Genomic DNA, 19,453 nt, shown 5'->3' with positions numbered 1-19,453 from the left:
GTGACGACAAGTATCTCCATAGAAAATGCACATGTTATGGTCCCTGACAGAGCAGAGGTGATGTGTAAGCTCGCTACACATACTCATCAGGAATCTGCCCTCCCTCAGATCACTTTACAGTCTACATAAAAAAAAGAAAAAATAGGAGAAACCGACTCACCGGGCCAAAGAAAAGGTAGTGCCGCAGTGATTAGATTAAAGTCTTATCTAAATGCCCATAGAAGTCGACTGGACATTCACTCATAAAATAAAACCAGACACGCCGGAACACAACTGGCCCATTTCCAGTTCTGTCTCTTTTGCTGCAGTGCTGATCGAGTTGTATTAAATCGATATACAGAGCAGATAACAGGGCCGTGTATTGCCAAGTACCTCACGATACGATACAGGTATAATAAATGTCCTAGTACACAGGTATCCTTTAAAATTGAGGGTTAAAAGTTCATCAAATCTGCTGTATGGTTTGGTTTCAGTATTATCGTCTTATATGTACTTCAGCAATATATCGCACTTCAAAATGTGTTATCATGACAGGTCTACTATTGTCCTTTGAATAAGTCACTTTTTCAGCCCAGCAGATGCAGTAGTCAGCGGTTTATAGTTAAAGTGCATTTGACATATGACAGTGTGGTGGGATAATAGAGGAGGTAAATAATATCCATAGATTTATATCAGTTAAGTGGCAGTTTGTGAAGAAAAGTAGAGGACAAAACGTACAAAAAAACCCAAAATCCCTCCATCTACTGTTCAAATCAAATTCATTTAAATCCGTCCAAAATACAGGGACAATTTACACAGAAGGAAGACATTTTTCTGAAGCACCTATTTAACAAAATAAGGTGCTGTCTAAATTACACAATAGTTAGGATTTGACAAATAAAAATGAATGACCATGACAAGTTTTGGCTTTTTTTAACGTTATGGTTGCTAAGTACGTTTAGGACTTTCATGATTTGCTATTACTATACTATATAATAATTACTATTACTATATTGGCTTATCGTTCAATATATACTGTCTATTGAACCATAAGCCGATATAGTAATTATAGTATAATATATAGAATAATATTTTCTAATTTTTTTCTAAATTTTATGTAGTATTAGGCCTTTGTGATGACATTTTAGTTGCCGATGGTCCAGTAATCAACTTACATGACACATTATAGATACTAAAACTAACTACTTTAGAGTCATTGTACCATCTATCTGTATATTACTGGCCACATTATGTTTAATATGATTCACTTAGAAAAGGGTTTGCTGTGATAATGCTGTTCTAAACTTGTTGTTAAAGCGGTATGAATTCATTTCAATATCATCGTTTATCATGATATTTTCAGAATCAATACATCGCACTTCAATATTTGCCATCATGACAGGCCTAAGATCCTTGACATTTGCTGTATTTGCTGCCTGTGTCCAACCAGGAAGTAACATCATAATCTTCAAATTTACAAAACTGGAAAGAAATAGACAAAATATTTAGTACCTGTTGATGAGTAATGAGTAGTCTAACCTGTCATATGCACTGCAAGTGTACAACCCGACTATTAATAATGAATTTGTCATTTTGGTGACATTTTTATATAGCACTTTTCCACTCAAAGCACTTTACATCAAGGAATCAGTCACTCCTTCACACACACACATTCATACACCAGTGTCCAGCTAATTATAAGCTACATATTATCCCCCAGTGTCATTTGTGGGAGCTGGTGTACAAGTGTTGCCAAGAAGTCTGTCACATGAACCTAAACTGCACCACAAACATGCCTCTCCATGGAAACGGTCATCGGGGGAGCGGGGTCGGGCTCAAGCGTGAATCATTTGACTGAAAGGGCCAATCTGTGACGCAACCAATGATCTTTTTATAGCGTGATTGCAAAATTATTCAAATTTAATGTGGAATATGAGAAGTCAATGGTCCAGCAGTGTAAAAAATGTGGTCTTGTTTCATAATAATGTGATTACCATGACGCCACTGCAGGGATATAATCATTTAATCAACAAACAAAGAACAATTATAGGGCTGCCACGGAAACTGACAGATCGACAAACAAAACGGACTGGGATCATCAGAGACTCATTCTGAATAAACTAAAGATGCATTTATGCTCAAGAAACAATAAAATAAAGCGGGCAGTGTCTCAAGTAGTGGGGTAATACACATGCCATTTTACATCAGATGCCCTTCCTGTTAGGATGGATGAAAAAGCACAGATGGATACATATTAAAAGGTAAACAATATAGAAGTTTTAAGGTAACTGGGGTGACAGTAGCTCAGTTGGTAGAGTGTCCACAGATCCACAGGTTGGCGGTGCAATTCCGGCTCCAACAGATGAATACTGTCATTGTGTCCTTGGGCAAGACACGTAACCCACCTCACCCCAGTGTCCGTGTACACCGGTGCATAAATGTGTGTGAATGGGTGAGTGTTTGTCTTGAAGGTGGAAAAGCGCTATGTAAATATGTGACTATTTACCATAATGAGGCTCCAGGATTAATTACAATCTAATCGAAATCTCAGTTTTAATGAATGTACAGCAATTGGCAAATCTCAAAAGCTGCAATTTAAAAGTACCATCATTTTCTCCAAAACTGCTAAGCTTGTAGTTTAGACCTGCATAAACATGTTCTTAGTTTGTCGGTTCATATTTTAGTCTTTTGTCAATTCTTCTGGACGTGTTTAAAATGGGAACCTTGAACAAAATCCTATTACAAAATTAAAAAAATTGCAATTGATTTTTCCGACAAGCATTGCAATTTTTCTGTGGCAAAGCATTTTTTGACAGAAACACCAAAGTAGCAACAGTTCTACAGTGATTCAAGGAGACTGGATTGGAACCAACAGCATTCCCGTTCCTCTGGACACAGCTCAAGACATTTTATCTTTTTTGATTTGTTGCCAATCTGCAGCTAATATAGATCACATTTGACAGCTGAAGGCGACAAGAATAAGAATGGATGTCTTGTCCAGAGATAACCCCTAAAGGAGCACTTTAGCACTGGTGCAGGGTGCAGCACCTTCTTGTCTCTATGCAGCGGTTACTGCTTTGCTTCAAATGTTCCGCAGTATGGCATTAAACCTGTTCAAGTTATTACAAGTTTCACAGTAAGAATGAAATAACAAAAAGTGTGAATGAAACAAAATATAACTCCAGGTATGTTTTAGAAGAGATCAGCACATTATAAAATGGCTTAAAGCTCACAAGAACCTCTTTAAGTTATTTGTTGTCAATAAAAATACTGTTAATTGAATACATGCAACATAAACAATAAATGCCATACTGTGCAGCATTCCAGACTGCACAGCATGGCATTCAGGGAGACATGCAGGTTGGAAAAAAGTCATAGTGCAACTTTAATTATCTGGTGTAGAGAGCACTGTGATGTGGTAATTAAAACAAAAAGGAGCACCATATGTTTTGTTGTTCCTTTTATGCTATGCACTGGTGCACGTCTGTGCGTAGAGGTGCAAGATTATTTGCAGTTCAATCTAAATTGCAATTTGAAAGTTCACAGTTAGCAAATCATAAAGACTGCAATTATTTAAGCCCTTTGCAAACAACTAAATATCCTGTCTCAACATCTAACCCTGCTAACCTCTACAAACATGTTCTGAAACATGGAATTCTTGGATTAGTTTAGCAATTCATATTTCAGACTTCTCTCTCATATTAATGCTTCTGCACATGTTTAAAGAAGACATATTGTGCTTGTGTATGCTATATATGTCAGACTCTATGACACCTGTGGATCATTATGTTATAATTTGGATATTTTAAATAGCAATATTCATCTAAAACAACTTCATAAAATGATGGATAGCTGCAGATCACACAAGCAAGCAGTTGATTTTTTAAATATTTGTACCAAAATAACTACGCTGCCGAATCCTACGTGTATTACAGATACAAAAACAGTATTGGAGAATGAAGTAAGAAAAGTGGCCGTGTACCGGGGACGGTGAAAACGGGAGTTGATAAGCAATATGGTGTCTTCAAAATAAGCACTTCATGATTGCACAAACATGCACAAATCACTCCAAATCCAACTCTAGGTGAGTAAATGGTGAGGGAAACAACTATAACATGGTTACTTTTAACAGAATCCAACACAATATTGCAGTATTTGCCAGAAAAATCTCTATTAGATATTTGTGAATGATATTAGATAGATGGTTGAGCCCTATCTGTGTGACTTACAGTTAGCCCTAAGACAAGCCCCTCCTTCACTTCACATTGCCTCTGTACCTCTTCCATCTACTGAGCTCTTATCACCTCTTCTCTGCTGCTTTTTCCTTATCTCTCTCTCTCCCACCCTCTTTGTCCCTCCTCCCCATCTGTTCTTTACGGTGCACTGCAGAATGGCCTATGAGGATGACTCACTCGCTCACAATCTGGTGCCCTAAGCCCCTCAGATGTCCAAGCACATCCACAGACCCCCGTCTAAAAACATTGTGAATGAGAACGGACTGTCAAATTGTCCCCTCCAAAAAAATCTGTTGATTGTAAAAAAAAATAAAAAGCAAAAATGTCTTTGTTGTTGTTGTTGTTGCTTGAATCAGAGAAAAGCTGCCAAATTACCTGGCAGCTTTAGAGGGAGAAATGAAGACCAGATAACAAGATGTCTGCTTTACTATTGATTTTTTTTTAGCACAGAGAGAGAGAGCGCGCTTTCTCTGCACTATACCTTTATAAATAAGTAAATATAGGTAATATTTTAGATGCACGGATATAGGGATGAAGAACTGAGTAGAGGAATTGATAGCTTGCAGTGACATCATGCTGGGGGTCTTCTGCCTGAATGCCTATGGTGGAATGTTCAGCAGTAACCATGTTGACAAATGCAACACATTAGCAATAACTACCAAAAAACAGTTAAAAGATCGCCTGTAACCCCGAGAAAAACAACATTTAAACAACATATTTTCACAAGTTTGATCCATAAGAGTGTCCATGATCCTGTTTAAGGGTTAATGTTCAGCCAAAAAACTAAAAAAAAACTGTTGGCTAATGCTAGCTAGCTTGTGACTGTAATGTTATTTGAGAGGGACTTGTTTAACAGCACAAATCATCTCACTGGTTGTAGCTCTGACTAAATCAGTTCTTTGTGGTCAGATTGTGTCAAAACAAAGCTCAGATTAAAGTTTAATTTCAGTAACAGAGCTTCAGACAGAGCATGCCTACAGTTAGCATCTCAGTCCAGGGTATTTTGATGACTTCAGCTGCAAAGTATCAGTAGGGGATAAAACCAAACATGCTTAATATGCTCAAATACGTGATAGGCATTGGTCTATGGATACATTTTGTGCTTAGTTGCATCGTAAATATATTTTATTTTTACATCTGATGGAGCACATGTGCAACTTTTCAGGTGATGGAACTGTTATTGTTCTGTCTCTAGTGTTCTACAGTATGGCCTTAAACTTATCTAGTGGTGTGACGTTTGTGAACGAGCAGGCGCTTTTGAACGGTTCCTTAATGTGAACGGTTGGAACTGGATCTAATGTTTTTAAAGAACACAGACGCAGACTTGGCAACACGACTGAGTGCAATGTTTTGGTTAAATTATGCATAATTTCAAGGGGCAAACACACTCCCACTCCACAGTCTGATGCTGAAATGAGTTATCACATTGGCTTCTGTCTTATCAATAAATAGTAAAAACCCAAGGCTCTTTGAAAAGGAACAGATTGAAAAGATTCGGATCCCATAAAAGAGCCAAAAGTCCCATCACTAAACTTATATATGTTGTATTGACTTATAGGTGTTTTTATGGCTAATCTTGAAAAACACGCTTTCCTCTCCAGAGATCTAGCTTGTAACTTAGCCTGGTGGTGCTGCCTGCTTGTCGTCACCAAGGAGATACATCAGTTTAATGCCATAAAGCGGAACATTCCAGGTAAAACAATAAAAGGCAATGTAAATAAAAGATACCTGCCTGAAAAAGCGTGTAATACTTGTACATACAGATGAAACCTCCCTGGACTCTCCTCATGTAGATATAGGCCAGAGTTTAAATCGATACTTGACAGGAGGGGCTCAGAGGGTAGGAGTCGGCCTTGTACAGTACAGTCCCATTAGTATTCAGAGCACAACCAGGGAACCTCCAGTCAGACCAGAGCTGACTATCAAATGAAGGATTACTTTCACAACTAGAATGATAGCCTGTCCGCGTCAATATGGCTGCTCTTAATTATACAGGAAACACGAACGGTGAAATTACACAGCGCGGTAACTGCAGTACACTCTGAATTAGAATGGATGTTAGCTGTGCGTTCCTCATTTACATAACTTAATAACAGGTGATTTATACAACTACAAGATGGCGCATAGACATTTGTACTACTGGTGTAAACAACTACTGTCAAGTTTTATGTTATACACATTTTATAGAGCTGTGGTGTTAAAATATGCAGATTCTGAGATGCTGGTAGATAAATCCTGTGGGGTTTTAGACTTTACATATCTTAAAGAAGACGCATTGTGCTTTTGTCTGCTATATATGTATAAACTATGAAACATGTGGATCATTAGGTTATAATTTTCACATTTTAAATCGCAATATTCACCTGAAACAACTTAATAAGAGTCTGCTAATTTCCATGTTAGAAAACGGCGGTGCCCAGTTGGAGCTGATGTCGCCATAAACGTCATAGCAACAAAGAGCCGTGCAGCTGTCAAGACCTCCGATGGATAACTGCACATGACACTGACGAATCCTGCATATCACAGATTATTGGCAAGCGAAGTATAGACAGTGGGCGTATGCCGGAGGTGGTGAAAACAAGAGTTAGGGTTAGGACTAAATGGTGCCTTGAAAGTTAAGCACTTAAAAGATTGCTCAAACATTCACAGATTACTACACAGGTGAGTAAATGTTGAGGGGAAACAGCTATAACATGGTTAAAGTAAATTTTGCACAATAGGTCTGCTTTAAGATACCTAATACCTACCATATTTTCAGGACTATAACTTGCACTTTTTTTCAGTTTGGCCGGGGGTGCGACTTATACTCAGATGATTTCAATATTGCAGTAATTTAAAAGACATCTGAGAAAGACTGAACAAAATGAAAACTAAAAGAAAATCATATTCTGCTCAGTCTGATGACAGCCACGGAGAAGAAGAAGCGGAAAGCGGAACTTCCTTCAGAGTTGGCGGAGTTGTTCAGAAGTGACACAGAGGACGAAGAATTCAATCTGACTTTTATGTTTTTTTGTTCATTATTATGCATTTTTTGGCTGGCGTGATTTATACTCCGGAGCGATTTAGTCCAGAAAATACGGTATATAAACACCAAACAACAGGAATTCTCTATAACTTATATTTATCAGACTTGTAGCTTTTGTGATTGTATCATGAGTGACAAAGGACCCGCTGAAACAAACTTTAAAGCCTCATACACCATATTTAGACTTTTTCCAAGTTAACCTATGCAACTTTGCTGGTGGAAGGGTTCGCTACTCGTTCTGTGTTATTGCTTACACTGGAATATCAGAGTATGCCATTATCTGTTTTTATTACTAAAAAACTACCGTAAAAAACCACACATTCTTACTGTGAGAGTTTAATGCCAAATTTTTAAACATTACATGCAAAAGCCAAAATTACAACTTTAAATACAGCTATACAATATTTAGTTTTATACAAAGTTTTTTTTCATTCATGTGTCAAAAATGTTACTTTCCCTGCAACTCGAGGTCTTACGCGGTGTAAAAGCTGTAGTTAAAAACATACATGGACAAACATTCGCTCTAATATTTACTCAACTCTAACTCATATTGAACTTGTAACATACTTCTACTTGCTGTTGGTGCTCAATTTCGATACTAAGAACTAGACTTGATACTCAATACTGTTCGATCATGACAAAAAAATATACCTCAGTCTGTCTGGTGTTATACTTGTTCTGATATAAATCTATTCAGGAAAGGTTCAATTCCGTCCTAGAAATGTGACTTTTTAAGTATTGATACCTGCTCAAATGACTGTCTAGTTTCGATACTAATTTTAGTATTAGTATCTAACAACTCTCCTTGGGCTAAACCTTGAATTCATGAAAATATACAGTTCATTCTATAGGTCCCTAGGTCTTTGCATCTAAATAGGAGGAGGTGGTGGTACAATCCCCTAATCCCACACATTGCATTTCAGGATTAATGTTAGATCATGACACAATAGCCACGCACATGAAGACGGATTAAATTTCCAAACCCCCCAAGTGAATACTCTCCCTCTCTCTGCCAATAACGAGATGCAGGAAAATGGTTTGTTCTGGAAAAACTCAAATCTCTATAGACTATTCATTTTTTTTTTCCAATATTCATTTTTCTTTCTGTTCCATCTTTCAGCCACTCTGGCAAATTCAGTCAAATCCTGTGCCAACCGCTCCGTCCTCCACCGCTCCTCACACACACCCCCCACGCTGTAATGAACATGTCTGCGTGCTCCTACTGCAAGCACATGGCAACCCATCCAGATGAGAGCTTTACTACACTTTTGCATCATTTGGAAAATCGGGTTTCATGATGTGATTTCAGCAATATGAATTAGAGTATAGTAGACTTGACTAGGGTTGTTAAAAGTATCGAAAATCAGACAGTAATCAGATAAAACTAGTATCGAAACTAAATAGTTATTTGAGCAGGTATCAATACTAAAAAAGTCACATTCACAGGACAGAAATTAACCTTTCCTGAATAGATTTTGAATGATTTTGAGCTCAACAAGTATAAGACACATAGACTAGTACACGCCCATGGACCACTGTGGAAACTACCAGGACCACGGACTTCTCATCATCTTGGTATCGGAATTGGTATCGATTTTATAGCAGCATTGTAGCATTATGGTCAAAGTATGCAATATCTTTTTTATCTTTTTGCATCACTATTCAGCCGTCCATCCAACTGTCACCAAACTAGACATATGTATTCCATTGTTTTCTCTAGAGACCAAAATGCTCAGTCTCACTGCATGATGTCATCAGGTGGTAATCTAGGAATTTGAATATATACTGCACTATACTATACTACTACTGTATACTAAATTCTGTTAGATCCTTTTACTTCACAGATTCCCTAGCAGTATCGTAGAATGTGTCCCAACATTAGTTTGACGCAAGCAGCTATTATTATTATTAGCCCAATTTTAACTTCTGCACATTATCCAATATAACCCAAAATGTATCCAAAATCCAATAAAACACACAATTATGACCTTTAATAATCCCCGCCCCCATCATTGCCTTGCAGGAGAAATAGCAGAACTTATAATTCAGCAAATACATGAATTAAATAAACCAATTTCTGGCAGGGTTACCCATCATGCCCTGCCCCTCCCTGTTCAAAATGGCCACTGTTATTAATGCTGCACCATGAGGCATAATGTCCTTGGCTTGAGGGATGGAGAGGGATGTCACCAAGACGGAGAAATAGATTACCGCCTTCTATACGTGTGAGAGAGCTGGGTGTGCATGGAACTCATAAAACCCCAATAACTCCATATTATGTGTTTATGGACCATTCCTCACGAAAAAGAAAAAAACAACTAAATATACCCTTGTTCGCCGCAGATGCTAGAAGATGTATCAGACAAGGCTGCAGTGCTAATTAGCAATTACAGACGCATTGCACAATGAAGCCAATGCAGCATTTTGGGATCAGCAATCTGTCCCTGTTTGCATAAAACTGTCCAAGTGCCCATTTCACTAATGCATTGGATATTGCTTCCATAGAACCAGCTCGCCAAGGTCACTGAGTTTGTTTCATCTCTCAATGGTGAGATAAAAGGTAACTTACATAATGGAGACGATTGTTTAACTGTTGTAAGTTAGAATTGCTGCGTAAAACAGGCAGTATTCAGTCTTGTGTAACTAATAAATGGGGACTAATGGAGGGTTTGGACTGTGCGGCTCTAATATCAGATATGAGACCAGAGACCAGATATGAGACCAAAGACCAGATATGAGACCAGATATGAGACCAAAGACCAGATATGAGACCAGAGACCAGAGACGAGACCAGATATGAGACCAAAGACCAGATATAAGACTAGATATGAGACTATAGACCAGATATGAGACCAGATATGAGACTATAGACCAGATATGAGACCAGAGACCAGATGTGAGACCAGATATGAGACCAGAGACCAGATATAAGACTAGATATGAGACCAGAGACCAGATGTGAGACCAGATATGGGACTAGAGACCAGATATGAGACTATAGACCAGATATGAGACCAGAGACCAGATGTGAGACCAGATATGAGACTAGATATGAGACTATAGACCAGATATGAGACCAGAGACCAGATGCGAGACCAGATGCGAGACCAGAGACCAGATATAAGACTAGATATGAGACTATAGACCAGATATGAGACCAGATGTGAGACCAGATATGAGACCAGATATGGGACTAGAGACCAGATATGAGACCAAAGACTAGATATGAGACTATAGACCAGATATGAGACCAGAGACCAGATATGAGACCAGATGATCAGATTTTCTTTCTCAGTATTTAGACATTATGATTACACAGGATGTATGAGCACACAAGTCCTGTGCTCAGGTCTCTGCGCTGGCTCCTGTGGCTCAGAAAATAAACTTTAAAGCAGCTCCATCTTGCACTTTGAAGACTTCAGGGACCGGCCTCCTGCTGGTGCCCAGAGTCAGGACTAAACATGAGGAATCGGCGTTTCAGTTTTATGCAGCCAAAACCTGGAACAGTCGTCCTGAAGGGCCTCTACTTTGACAATGTTTAAATCCAGGCTCAAAACGGTTCTGTTTAGCTGTGCATACGACTGAAAGGGTTTTATTCTGCACTCGTCACTTTTAATGATCATTTTATAATTATTATTTATGTTTTGATTTGTTATATTGTAATTTTAATGTCTTTTTGTATTTCTGTAAAGCACTTTGAATTACTTTGTGTATAAATTGTGCTGTAAATAAACTTGCCTTGCCTAGACCAGTGCTTTTCAATCTTTTTTTGAGTCCTGGCACACTTTTGCTGTTAAAAAGACACTGTGGCACACGTCCACTAACACATTATCAAATCACACTCATTTGAGCAAAAAGGTGTAAATAACATCTGTGTCACTGTCAGGCTCTAGAGAATTTGGAATTTTGGTCATTTTTATCTTTTTTTGGTTCAGAATTTGATATTTTTCCAAGGCAACCCGGCAATCCTTCAAGGCACACTAGAGTCCCTGGCACACTGGTTGCAAATCAGTGATGTAGACAATGCATGGCCCCCCACTACACATAATATGTAATCATTTGCATCCTAATAGAAAAAAGGCCTTCTTAGAATGCAACCAGATTTTCTCTTGATTTTCAGTGTTGTGTAATGGGTGTCATGGGTACAATACAGACAAGCACCATTAAGTTGCAAAAGGTCGTCAGAGGAATTACTTACGGGACATATTACTCTGAAAATAAAGCCGTTTATGACCCATATTCGCTAAAACAGGATGCTAAGACTGAAGGGCAAATTTGATATTCAGTAATATGTAATGGTCAGTGCTATGCTTGGGTCTTTTTCATCGAGAGGTCTATAGGTTTACTGTCAATAAAACCATGTGGTGTGGAGCAGAGTTCAGATCATAGACTGTTTAAATAAATGGACATAGATAACCTGCTAGCTGCCATGTCCCAAATAGGAAGTGAACATTGGCTCCATCGACTCTGGCTCCAATTCACTTTACATTGAAAAATTGTCACCCTTCTCTCTAACTGCTGCAGTGAGCCTCGTCATTTTGGTTTAAACATGTTCGTACTAACCCGCTCTACATGATCCTGGGGTTTTTATTTCACTTTTGTTTCTGTAAATCAAGATATGAACATTAATAACAGACAAATCAGGTGACTTCTTTCCCCAAAGTCACTGCCGCTAGCCTTAGCAACAGGTTTGACTGACAGCGTTGCTAAGTGCCCACTCGATGCTAAACCAGCGGTGAGAACAGGAAGGGGTATTACCTTCATCAGCTTCACTCTGAATTGGCTCTTTGGTTGCTATGATACTGTCATGATGCACACATTTCTGTCTCCTGTGTTGTTTCCCTGTGTGCTTTTCCCCTCCCTCACCTGCCTGAACCTGGAGCTGGGCGGAGTTCCTGGCTCCTCCTGCGCGCACCTGCATCCCATCAGTGCAATCATTGCCACCTGCCGTGGATAAGAGGAGCCAGGACCAGACTCTCGGTGCCAGATCGTCCACGTGTCAAACGTGACTATTCCTGCTCTGCTTTTGTACTCCCTTGTTGCCTTTTTGATGCTGACTGGATTTTTGCTGCCCTCAGATTCCTGCTCCCTGGACCGTCCCAGCTCCTCTGGCTCTGTTCCTGACCCCGTGTTCCTGCTCCGGTATTGTCTGTTTTGTCTCCACCACCTTGTCTCGTCCTGGACCCCGGCTTGCACCCCGCTTCCCGCTCTGGTTCCCGCTCCCAGCCTCCGTTGCCCCTGGCTCCATCTCTGTTCCTGTCTCCCGCTCCGATACTGGTTACTCCCTGTTCCTGCTCTCCGCGACGCATTTCTGGACTCTGGCTCGCACCCGGCTCCTCGCCGGTCTAATCTGTACTTGTCTGTTATTTCACAAACTGTAAATAAACCCTGTAAACTTGCTCCGAGTTCTGGACCTTTTGGTCCCACCTGCACCAGCATTACGACAGATACTCGTGGTCCAAATATGGAACTTAGCTCCAAAATGGCCCCTATAACTGCTAGCCTCGATGAGCTTCATTTGACTGGAGCCGTACGCTATGGGTGTCGTCACACTCACTTAGTCCACTTCTTTATACAGTCTATGGTTCAGACTTGTTTTGTTTATGTTCATTGAAAGCCATTTTATAAATGTATAATAAAACAACAATAATAACTAATTAAAAATCAGGATTGATCAATAGGAGAGAAAAAATGTTATTCAGTGTTGTCATTTTTGGAGATATCTTGAACATTTGCCCATTCAAAGGATATAGTAATTGATTTGGAATTGTATATAGCGATGGCAACGGTACTAGATTTTCATCACTCTGGAAACTGTGGACAGGATGGCATTAGGATAAAAATACAAAACAAAAAACAAGACATTCGCAACCATCAAAACCATACCTCAAAATATATTTCCCCATCAATACATTCCCCCAATCTCTCATCCAAACTTTAATCTCCTGATCCCACTCCTTCTGTCGCGAGGCGGGGGTCCCTTGCTCTACCATAATAGCAGCATGTCTTGTTTTAAGTAGCCAGATTGCCATGTCTGCTGTGGGAGTCTGGGCAGGGATTACTGCAACGTGTCAGGGGAGCGGAGGGTTCATTGGGGGCCTTCTATTGTTCCATCACTGGGAATATAAGAAGGACCGCGCACACACACGCACACACACGCACACACACGCAGATATTTTATCCCTCTCATGAAGGCCAGTAGGCTAAAACGCGTTGCAGCTCTGCCATAACCAATAAAGGCATTTTAAATTCATAAGAGAGTGCTTTAGTTTTTGTGTTTTTGTACATTGGCGTTCCCTTTATCTCTTTTACCATTTTTGTACTACTTTTCATTACTGCCTAGAGGTCCATGAAGCGCTCCTTCAATGCTTCTTGGGGACATCATACATTTCCTGGAGACTGATCCTAATCTAAACCATAGCCACACACTACAAAGCTGATTTATTGTTAATTATAAAAACATTGGACACGATGGCCAAGCTGCTTATGTTATAATATAGCGTTTTTGTTCTCAAGATGATAATCCAATCAGAAAGCAGAATGAGCCTCAAATGAGTCCCTCGTTTGTGCTGCCAGTTTCAAAGGTGCCTGTTCTGAAAGCTCACTAAACCCCAGCAGCTGCATCATTAGTCACTGCTAATGAAGAAAAACATGATCAAAACTTGCAGGTTAAGACACTGGCAACACAGATTCAGTTGTGAGTGTAATACATCTTTTAAACCTAATGACTTCAGGTCCCCATTAAGTAAATTCGCAATTATTAGATTTACACCAGTGTTTAAAGTTCACATGAGTTAAACAGGTTAGTCAAGGTTTGGGTTTAAGGCTTTAAAAAGGTATTACAATCAGAACTGAACCTGGGTTGTTGGTGCTTTAACCTGCTTCATGATGCGAGTGTGATGAATACTGCCCACACGCACACAAACACAGCCGCCGGGCCAAGGGAATAACGCTGTAAACGCACAAATGAAGATGTATCCTCGACATGTTATTGAGAGTCACACCTCGAGAGTGCTCATTTACGGACAGAATGAGTAGGAAGACAGAACAAGGGCCAAGTAAATAGGTGCAAATACATTCATCATCACACACATTAACACATTAACACAATCAGATATATCCATGTTAACTGATGTACTTGATATTAGTCATCTAAATGTGGCATAATAAGATATGCCAATGAATCACCAGAAATCAACTGCGTGTTTAGCTGGGCAGAGAAAGAAAGAGTGGATTTGGGTTGGCAAAGATACAGACTGAAACTCTTCACTTTATTCCAGTCCGCCATCATCACTGGGGTTGTATTATTTTGCATGAAGCTGCCGATCTCGAAGGCTAATAAGTTCTATAGGGACTACAGAGCCGTTTTAAAGCCTCCCACAGAATCGGGGCACATGAATTTTAAACATTTTACATAAGTCAGCCTACTTTATATCAGATTTTAAGGCGAGACTTCTCAAATTCTCCATTGAAGTGAATTGGATTCCCCCTTTACTGTTAGAGCCACAAAGAAAGCATAGTTAGGAGCATTTAGAAGAAAAAGTGTGTGTGGTCTATCAGGACTATCAGGTAAAACTATTATTTAGCATTAAAACAGCAATTTAAAGAGCACACTAGGTAACTTTTTTGCTTCTTTACCTGGATATATTTTTGCTTTACCTGCAATGTTCCACAGTGTGACAGTTCCACAGTAAATTACAGGTCAGACCTATGAAGAGGCAAGTAAGAATGCATGTTTTTCGAGGGATTTTTAAGCATTTAAAACTCTTGCAATTGAGTTAATGTATAATAAATAAGTTTAATTCTGTACTGTGGATCAGTGCAGGCAAAGCATAAATATCTTAATGAAGAGAAGCAGGGGAAGAAGAGTTACATAGTCCAGCTTTAAAGATCCCATATTACAGTGTTTTCTGATCTGTGTTATAATGTTGTTTTCTCATCACAAACAGACCTGGAGTTGTGTTTTGTTTCATTCACATTTTTAACACACAAACCCTGCATATTTATGCAATACAGGAAAAGCTCTACTGTGTTTTAAAATTACACCATACACCTGCACTATTTCAGAAATTTCAGTATTTCAGCCCTAAAATTGCCAAACAATGGTAAAAGGAGCTGTTAACTTAAAAACTACCGCTTCATGACATCGCAATGTGGAACAGAGTATTTTGAGCTTTGGAGATGTAGACAAACTGTAAAGGATTACTCAAACATGTGTGAATGAAACAAAACACAACTCTGGGTGTGTATTTGATGAGGTAACAACATTGCAACATGGCTTAAAGCTCATAAGAGTCAATTTTGTGCAATATAGGACCTTTTCACCAATTACGATGTGAATATAGCAAAGCACAATAGGACTATAATCACTGTACCACAAAAAAAAAAAAAAAAAACACCTAAAAAGTTTCATCTTCAGAATAGAAATGGTTTAAAATGCTGTATTCTCATAACACTACACTAGATACAAGGTTCAGGTTGTCCATTATTGTCACTGTAAACATGTCATTAACCAGCAATAGAAATAAACATATGTATATATAGCTTGGTTGTCTTGGTGAAATGGCAACAGATAAAAGCGCTAATTGAAGTACTAGGATCAGGGTCTTTATGATGTATATAGAGCTGTAGTCTGACTCATACAGGTCAGATGGGCAATTAACAGAGCTTGACATTCTCGCCGCTTCACCTTCACCATCATTACTGTCACTATCGGCGACCGGTGCTCCCCCTTATCAGCGCCACAGCTTGTCAAACATAAGGGATATTTATGTGGCAAACTAGCAGTGGTTGGCGTAGAAGAATGCCAATTAAAATGTAAAGGTCAAAGATTAAATCCATCAAACGTTTATGGTTTTGCGAGAGGGCTATGGTGGGAGTTCAAGAGCGACTGCATGCCAGCTCATCGCAAAACATATAATATTCAGTATTATTCAGCTATTGAATGTAATTACATTATATGAAGGAAATTAATTGGAAAAAAGATGAATTGGAAGTTTTATCAGAGGAAAATTGATGAAAGAGTTAGGTAATGAACGGTGTCTGTAGAAAATGGACAAAAACATTCAGGTATCGGTGTCAAAAACTGGTATTTTTGAAGCACTGGTACCTGAATAAAATTGAAAGGTGCACACACACAACCATAGTCTATGAATCAATATGGCTTCCAACATGCTGATGTGAGATCTATGGAGTGATACCAGTTTTCAAGATAACATATAGTTTAATATAATATGCTATATCTGTGTCGGGCCATGGCATTCTCACATTTACAATAGCCCTAAAATGTCCCCCCCCTCCATATAGCTAACAAACAGGACCAAATCTTGCAATGTATTAGAGCAGTGGTTTTTCACCTTTTCGGAGTTGCGGCCTGCTAACCTGCAAGCCACCATGTTCCAAATAGGAAGTGAACAACTCTGGCTCCAATTCGCTTTCTATTTAAAAACTGTCACCCGTCTCTCCGTAACTGCTGCTGTCAGGCTCATCATTTTGGTCATGTTTGTATTAATCCGTGCTACATGATCCTGGTGTTTTTATCTGGCTATTTTGTCCATAAATCAGGATATGAACATTAATAACAGACCAATGAAGCAGCTTCTTTCCCCGAGGTCGCTTTCGTTAGCATTAGCAACAGGTTTGACAGCGTTGCCAAGCGCCTGCTCCCCCCTAAACCAGCGGTGTTGGCGAGCAGATGCGTTATATTAAACAACCTCACTCCAAATTCGTTCCTATCACCAATAACCGCGATGAGCTTCATTTGACTGAACGCTGTGGGTGACGTCACACTCACTTCGTCCACTGTGTTATACAGTCTATGGCTGCAGCAGATTTTTGTTGCTTAAAGTCTGCTGTGGCTGTTTAAAATCTGCTAAAGGGTATAATATTATCACAATTTTCCCAGTGGAGGAACAAAGTAATATAAAAATGTTTGTGTCACCATCTCTGGCACTTGAGATATTGAATTCGAGGTAATTTTCGGTCTTTTCTAGTTCAGTTTGCTCAGGTCACTCCAAAATGGCAAAATAATACAACATTAAATGACAGTGTGAATCAGTTCATTCAGCGCCCTCCCAAACAGAATGTCCAGTCTTGTGAAGTAGGCCTACCTGAACACATGCACCAAAAATACACATTCAGAGCACTAATTCTGAGTAACTGTATTGTGGTACAGTTACTTTTTCATTTGGTGGTATTCAGAATATAGTTCCTTTCCTAAAATCGAATGAACATGGCCTGGCAGTACTTGATCCCTCAATTTGCGCCTTTGAACTGCATGGCACTAGTGAGGAACTGTCAGGATTCCAGTTTTTCCCTGTGTCTTCTTGTGTTTTCTCCCTCCTCTCTTCTGTGTTTTTGTGCCTGGAGCTGAGCGGAGAGTCTGACACCGCCCTCACCTATGGTTACCACCCACTACTCACCTGCAGCCCATCACCAATCACGCTTCAAACTCTGTACTACAAAGACTCTGCTCATTTCTCTACACACTGCTACATCATCAGCTTATACTCCCTTGGTTTTATAACTGCTCGGCCCAGTTCGCTTCGTTGTGTTATTCGGAGTTTGTTTTTTCTTGCTTTTTTTACGACCCACCGATCACCTCAGCCTCCGACCCAGCTCCTTTTCCTTTGAAATAAACCCTGTTCAGTTTTTGCGTCCTGTGTGTGTTCCTGGTCAATAAAAAGGTGCAAAGAAAACAGCAGCTCTTACAATGTGTGTGTACAATTTTTTCTTCTCCTATTCAACATAAATGAATGAAAAAGTGCAGCAAAAATCAAGCTGTTAGTAATTATATGTCATGTTTTTCCACTATACTATAATGCAACTCAGTGTAAAAGTATTTGAAGTATTCAGAATATAGTACTCTGATTCAGAACAGTTACAAAGTGCAGTTACAGTAATGCAGGTATTCAGTTGGCTGTTCTGTAACTAAACACATTTTCAACGTGTTATTCCCATTACAAATGTCCAGCTCCAGACCAGAGAGTCCCCCAGTCTGGTGCAGGGGACAGATGTTAATAAACCAATAGTCGTGCATGCTCGTGAGGAATAAAAGCGCGTTTGGAGGGCGCCGAGGTCATGGCGTGCTGATGGAAGCAGCGGATTTCCGATTGCATAACACCGCGTCGGAGTTCCCACTGCTGGTTGGCTGAAACGCGCACACGGCACCTTGGTTTGGACCGTGATCTGGACACAACCTGCGCATTCCAACGACAAGACGCTACGGGACAGGCACAGTGAGCGCGTATATCTGCACAACGCACCGGAGATGTGCACGGAATGTCATCTGAAGGGTAACTGACGCCCCCGTGTCGTGTCTTTACTACAACCACCCACAGCAGCGTCACCCACTACCCCCAGAAAACACAACACGATTTCCACGCATGAGTAGACACAGTTGACGTTGCGTGAATAATATATTTTGGCGCAGTGCTGCACCACGACAGAATTCAAACAAGTCAAACAGCCATAGGAGAGGTGCAAGCAAAGATAGGAGCACCGAGGAAGACTACCCACTCTGCGGAACATTTGACAAATACGCAAAAACCAAATGCAAATGTAATGCGTCTTGTTACCTGAGTGGCTTTGTGGAATTGCTTCTTCAGCCCCGCTACGGACATGATGTCTCCGGTTCTGGTGGTGGTCCTAAAGTGGTCGGTGGTCGCTGGTGTCGGTGCTGACGGTGCTCGTATCGGGGTGTGGGTGCTGGGCTGCGCTGCGCCGTGGATCACCTCTGGAGTCTATACGCTGGTGACTACGCGAGGGATGTCCTGCGAGCAAAACAGGCTGACTAAAGCTGTGCGCAGGCGATTGGATGGCACGGGCGCGTGGCTAAATCACCGTGATGACGTAGATCCCGTTAAAGCAGCCGCCCCCTCACTATAAAGCATTTTACGCGTCGTGCCAGCACAGTACAGACAATAAAAAACGGGTTTCGCTGATGACATTGGAGCAAAATGAAGTGATTATTTAGTGTAGGTCTGTTTTATTTGAAAGATTATTCACGGATTAAGAAAGATCAGCCCGTGTGGATTCAAATTTGGACAGCTTCAGCACCATGGACAGTGCCAAATGATACTAAGAAACTACTGGTACACAAGCAGCTTATGGGCAGTGGTGAGGAGAGTGTTAAAGCCAGCAGGAATCATATGCTCTAAAGAGATTATCAGGAAAATAAAGCAACTATTTAAAACAACTAAATGATCAAGATAGC

The 19,453-nt window shown here is 40.0% G+C and overlaps 1 protein-coding gene across 7 annotated transcripts in view; it reads right to left on the bottom strand.

Annotated features, from left to right (window-relative positions):
- The window catches only part of sh3gl2a (SH3 domain containing GRB2 like 2a, endophilin A1), a 61,938-nt gene extending 42,894 nt beyond the window's left edge, over positions 1-19,044 (bottom strand). For 5 of the 7 annotated variants that reach the window (XM_055225550.1, XM_055225553.1, XM_055225560.1 and 2 more), the window contains exon 1: positions 18,816-19,042. In XM_055225550.1, coding sequence (XP_055081525.1) covers positions 18,816-18,860 — 45 coding nt within the window. In that variant the 5' untranslated portion in view covers positions 18,861-19,042. Of the gene's footprint in view, positions 1-18,815 lie in introns of all 7 variants that reach the window. The other 2 variants (XM_033970203.2, XM_033970245.2) reach the window with 1 other exon arrangement.
- Positions 19,045-19,453: the final 409 nt, after the last annotated feature.

The sequence above is a fragment of the Periophthalmus magnuspinnatus genome, chromosome 1 (genome assembly GCF_009829125.3).
Source record: "Periophthalmus magnuspinnatus isolate fPerMag1 chromosome 1, fPerMag1.2.pri, whole genome shotgun sequence".
Classification (NCBI taxonomy): Eukaryota; Metazoa; Chordata; class Actinopteri; order Gobiiformes; family Gobiidae; genus Periophthalmus; species Periophthalmus magnuspinnatus.
This window is presented reverse-complemented; position numbering and strand designations above follow the sequence as displayed.